The following is a 6,000-nucleotide window of genomic DNA, read 5'->3' on the forward strand; positions in this document are numbered from 1 at the left end:
TTAACCAGATTGATTGATTTTTTTTTGATTTGGTAGTTGTTGGCGCATCGGCTTCTGTGGCCATATTGCACCTCCCAAGGTTTTTTCAGTACTTTGATCCAAGCCCTAGGCGGGAATCGAACCCGCGACCTTTGGGTTGCCGGGCAGGTACTTTACCCACTCGGCTAGCCCGGTCGGCTTCTTTAACCAGAAACTCCATTAATTTCCCCAGAACAGAAGTTAAACTAACAGGTCTGTAATTACTTGTGTCGCCCTTTGTGAATTGGGGGACACATTTTGCACATCTCTAGTCCATGGGAACCTCTCCCGAGTCCAAAGAAGCTCTCATAATTACGGCTAAGGGTTTGCTTATTTCCTCTGCCGCCTCTTTTAATATAACTGGATAGATCCCATCCATGGCGCCTCCATAGCCAGGTGGGCAGGAGCAGCAGTGCGTAGCACGCACTTCTTGATTAGACCGGGATTCGAGCCCGTGACCACCAAATACGGAGGATGCAGAAAGGTCAGGGAATGACCACCGCATATCCCCGGAGCAATATGGCCTTAGTAGTAATGCTCCTAAAAAAAAAAAAAAAAGATCCCATCCAACCCAGGTGCTTTTCTTATGTTTAACTTCAACAATTTCTTCTCCACTTTACTCTCAGTTAATTGCAAAATCGTTTAGCTCCTGCCAAAGTTTGATAAACTTCTGGCATTCCCTCCCTGAATATCTCCTCGTGTGTAAATGTAGATGCGAAATACTCATTCAGTTTGTCAGCTACCTGAGAAGGATCATCAACAGTTGAACCATCGATATCACATGGACCAATCTGATTCATTCCCTTCCTTCTAGAGTTTACATAAGTAAAGAACCTTTGTTGTTTTCCTTTGCATCTTTTGTCAAGGATTTCTCATAATCTGCCTTCGCATGTCTAACTTGTGACTTGATTACAGATCAGTTTATATCTATCATAGGGTTCTGTGTCACCAATTAGTTTATATGCATCCCATGCATTTTTATTTTCTGCCATGAGTCTCCTTAGTTCATATGACATTCATTTAGGCAGGGCCGCATTTGCCATTACGCATAGGCATAGTGCCTAGGGCCTACAAAGGAGGGGAAAAATTTAAAAAAAAGCAACAACAGTTCACTCTTTTCACTGTGACTAATGGAAAATGAACTGATAAAACATGTGTAATCGACTCTAGGAGCTTCAATTCAATACACATACACTATCTAGTGACTGTTCTCGAAACTACAAGAATCGAAGTGATGTTTACTCCGTCAATTGAGGTGGTTTATTATTGTTGAAACTTGAGACGTTAACTGACGTGATTTGCAGTCAAACAGTTAAACAGAAGCATTTTACCCCCCCCCCCCTTTTAGCGCATTTTGGAATAAAAGGGCCTATGAACACCAAAATCCAATATTTAGACCTAAACCTTGAACAATATTTCTTAGTTGGAACAAAAAGCCTAGTAGCTTCTAAGATTCCCTCCTTGAATGCTTCCCATTTAGAATTTGCTGTTGGTAACATCATCAATTGGTTCCATTGTATAGAATTTAAAAACTTTCTGAAACCAATGTAGTCACCTTTACGAATGCAAAAACCCTTCCCTTTAGTCCTGATGGTAGTTACATCATTGAATAAATCCCACATCAGCACACTTTGATCTCTGATACCTAGTGGTTCCTTTATCTGCAGATTCTTAATGCATGAAGAATCATTGCTGATAATAAGATCAAGAGTATTACTCTCTCTCTGGTTGCCTCTCAAACATGCTGCTGTGGAAAACAATCATCCAATAAATCCACAAAAGCCTTGCTAGTGTGCGAGTGGCCAACTCACAAGTTCCAGTCAATATCTGGGTAGTTAAAATCCCTCATTATAAGACACTGATTTACTGACCGACTCTATTTCTCTGTACAGTTGTTCATTGTACTCATCAGAGTCATTTGGCCTATAACGCACTCCTACTCTCAATTTTGCTTTTCCAGTGTCACACCAAACTGACTCAACATTGCACTGTCCACCCATATCAACTGGATACACTTCCTTAGATTTTATGCGTTTCTCAACTTCTTATCCTGTCTGTACACATTGTACTTCCTCAATTCCAATTCTGCATTCCTTATATCTGTGAAAATGAAAGGCTTCAGTTCTGCAAACTGCACCATCTGGAGAACTATAAGCACCCGCGAGGTGATCTGATTGAGGCATTTAAGGCTTTGAATGGATTGAGCAAGATCAATGCTGATGGGATTCTTCCTCTTGCTCAGACCATGCACATCAGGGGACATAAATTCAAACTGAGGAAAGATGGTTGCAGAATAGATGTGCAGAAGTTTGCCTTTAGCTAGCAGGTGATTGATTGCTGGAACAAACTTCCATTTGTTGTTGTGGAAGTAGACAGCCTAAATAAACTCATAGATTAACTAGACAAATACCTAACTACCTAGGAATAATTAGACAAACTACTGGAGGGAATAGATAGGTGAAATGGGATTTTTTTTTTTTTTTTTTTGGCTGATGCTGTATAAGGTTCCTTTCTTGCATTATTTGCCAATACTAATACTAAAATATATCAGAATAAATCTCTATAAACTAGGTCCTATATATATATTAAAAGCTTGTTTTTGCATCCTCTTCAAAACCATTGAATAGGGTGCAAAATGGTGTAAGTTTAAGGGAACTGAGACTAACAGTTTATATTACTCTATAAATCATAGCTCAACAAAATATGTTCTTATTTAAAAAAAAAAAAAAAAAAAAGTGTTTTTTTTTAGGTGTAGAGCTGACGTAGGTAGTCAAGAGTACCAATACTGTAGCATTCTCACTCCTGACCACCTATGTCAGTTATACACCTAAACAGCAAGGGGAGGGAAGTGAAGGGAGCAACCCCACACTGGGTAACAAAACGAAGTAAAGACCCCTTTGTGTTACAGGATGGTACCTAGCACACATCATGGTTTAGAGCAATATTTTTTGACTTTGCTGTGGAATCAGTGATACTTGCTAAAGCGCTGCTTTTACATTTAAATTATGTAAAAGTGAAGTCTGAACTTGTGCTGCTTGTGTTATAATTTTGAATGTTCTTACCCAAACTTGTAATATGTTTTTTCCATGTAATTTATATAACCATATTATGATTCTGCATAATCCCCCTCCAGCCCTTTTGATTTCTTTCAACCTTCACTGCATGCAAATAGACCTGATGATAACAAGCATCAGCAATTTCAAGCTATTCGGCATTATTCATTTTATTCTAGAAATATTCAACTTCTAGAATAATAATAAATAAAAGCATTTAGTTTCTAGGATAAAAAATCAAACATATTCTGGAAACATAAGGAGAAACTGTGTAAGTTTCAGCATTCATTACAAAAATATACTCCATAACATTCCTACAGATATTGTCATGCTGATGATAATTTTCCTCATTTATACATTAACTGTGGACAAATCATATAAACTTTAAGCATGTTTACTTTATTACTGAATATTAATTCATGGGCTCACATCTGGCAAATATGGGCTTGGCACTCCCAGGGCTGGATATCATCATTCTTCTCTTCCTTGGTGATTCCCTTCTACTTCTGACTGATCTCTCTCTCTCTCTTAGGGTAACTTGGAATTATTATTATTATTATTTTTTTTTTTTTTTTGGCTGGTGCAGCAAAAGCTTCAGGCTTCCTTGCACTGTATAGCTAATGATAATAATAATAAAATAAATAATAATTACACAAAAATTATATTACTTTGTTTTGTCTACTTTTCTGCTTGCAATGCTTTTGACTTGTCAACCCAAATGATTCTGTTTCGATAACGGTACACTTCATGGATGGTTTTATTTATTTATTTCATATTCGTGATTTCAATTCGCTCAGAGGCGGTTCACTTGATTTCTTGTGTAACTTTATAGACATTTCTCTGCCATTACAGAATGCTGCCAAAATAGCAGCTGACAACAAACTACATAGTAAGTTTGCTACCACTAGGTGTCGTACAACTTTCTGCAATATATCACAAAGACATGAGTAAAATAACGGAACTCGAAGGGAAATTTTATTTACATTCCAACCTTTTAGACGACCATTGTATAAACAACAACTATCCCAAAAAAATACAGCAATAAGGTACATATTTCTTTTCAGAGATCTTTATTTTAATAAAAAGCAACATTTCAGAATTATAAACACAACCAAGGCACTCAGTTTCAGGATATAAAACAAATCAGTTAGCAAATTTCGTGTAATTCTCACACTCACCTTGTCGATTTGGGTCACTTAAATATTTTTTAAAATGCTTCACTAATTCATGATTTGTAATTTTTCCTCCCTTTTCTAAAATGAACTGACAAATACAATCTAAACTTAATTTTTCATCATCCGCCATATCCGTTTAATCGTCAAAAAATATTTCCGCTTCCTACACGCTAAAATTCACGAACTAATTGTTTATAGAGGGCGCTGATATACTACTTCCGTAGAAAGTTTGAACTTTCTACGGAAGATAGAAAGTAAGATGTATATTATTATTGAATTATGCAAAAGTTATATGTTAATTAATATACAGCTTTTAATATTAATAAGTAATAAGTAGCTAAATGGGTAAAATCATTATTTTAACCTAATGCAATGACATAATGTAGTGAGGAATATTATGAAAGTTAAGATAATGCACACTGCAAATTTAAGTTGTCATATAATAAAAGTTGTTCATCTATAACCAGGAAGATCGTTCTTGTAAATTTAAATATCATTTGCCAAGTAAAACACACAACGTTAAAGAAAAAATATAAAAGAAATACATTGCTGGTACTATTTAAAATAAATAAATAAATAAAACGTTAAAGAAAAAATATAAAAGAAATCCATTGCTGATACTGTTCTTTTTTCTACATATTGGTTTGTTAAATTTTCAGGAAATATGAAACTGCAGTTTGATTTATATATATTTTTTTTTCTTCTTTTTTTTAATTTAGTGGTGGAATCGGCCATTCTGGTACCCCAAGGGCAACTCAAGATTTGACTTCTGTACTGGGCTGAAATGTAAAATTTAACGAAACAGAACGTTCTCTAAAAAAAAAACTAATACAACAAAAAAATAACATTTTTAATTTAGAAGTTCGGGCCGCACCTGAATAAAACACCTTTAGAGAAAGCTTTTTTTCACTTAGTGATAAATCCACTTTACGTCTCATCAGCAAATAATAATAATTATTATTATTTGCTGATGGGGTTCCAGTGTGCTTTGGTGTTATCTTCTTTATTCTCCTAATGGGTTTCTTCCCATTTCGCGACGGATACTGTTACGAGGTGCATGGGCTGGTTGTTATGTCCGATTATTATTCTTGGTATAAGAAATCTCTTCTTCGTACTATTATTATTATTTCTCCCTGATTGGGGGGGGGATGTTCTACCCTGTGACAGGTACTGGTACCAGGTGCACAGGGTGGTTGTTGTGTTCGGTGCTACTGTTGGTCGAGGAAATCTCTGAGGAACTCTATCCCACAGGTGTTCAGGTGTGACTTTCTAGAGTTCCTTATGTGTATTCTCTGGGAGACCGATTGCTGCTGGGCTGTTATGTAGAGTCTTTGGCACCATACCGGTGATTGACACAATGATTAGAATGGTCGTTTCTTGTTGCATATGACACATCTCTTTGGTTTCCTGTCTTAGGACCATGTATTTCCTAATCTATTCCTCGTGGGTTTTCTTGAGGTTGCCAGTGTTGGACACCACTATGTCAATCAGACAGGTAGCCTTTTCCTTCTTGTCGACTAGGGTTATGTCCGATCTGTTATGCGGCATGGTCTTGTCCGTTGTTATGGTGCAGTCTCAGTACAGCTTGTGGGTTGGAGTCTTTAGTACAGCCTGTGGTTCGTACTTATAATATGGTACACTTTCTTTGATCAATTGGTATTTCCTCGCTAGCTTCTGACTTATTATCCTGGTCATGTCTACGAGTGTACTCTGTCTGGGTGATCACGTTGCATCCTGCTGTGATGTATTGGATC

The 6,000-nt window shown here is 36.7% G+C and overlaps 1 protein-coding gene across 1 annotated transcript in view; it reads right to left on the reverse strand.

Annotated features, from left to right (window-relative positions):
- LOC150090023 (uncharacterized) overlaps positions 1-4,376 on the reverse strand; it is a 128,793-nt gene extending 124,417 nt beyond the window's left edge. The window contains exon 1 of the mRNA XM_090390152.1: positions 4,250-4,376. Coding sequence (XP_090246278.1) covers positions 4,250-4,376 — 127 coding nt within the window. The remainder of the gene's footprint in view (positions 1-4,249) is intronic.
- Between the last annotated feature and the right edge of the window lie 1,624 nt (positions 4,377-6,000).

Source organism: Mastigoproctus giganteus, chromosome 2, assembly GCF_048544385.1.
Source record: "Mastigoproctus giganteus isolate SK-2022 chromosome 2, ASM4854438v1, whole genome shotgun sequence".
Taxonomy (NCBI): Eukaryota; Metazoa; Arthropoda; class Arachnida; order Uropygi; family Thelyphonidae; genus Mastigoproctus; species Mastigoproctus giganteus.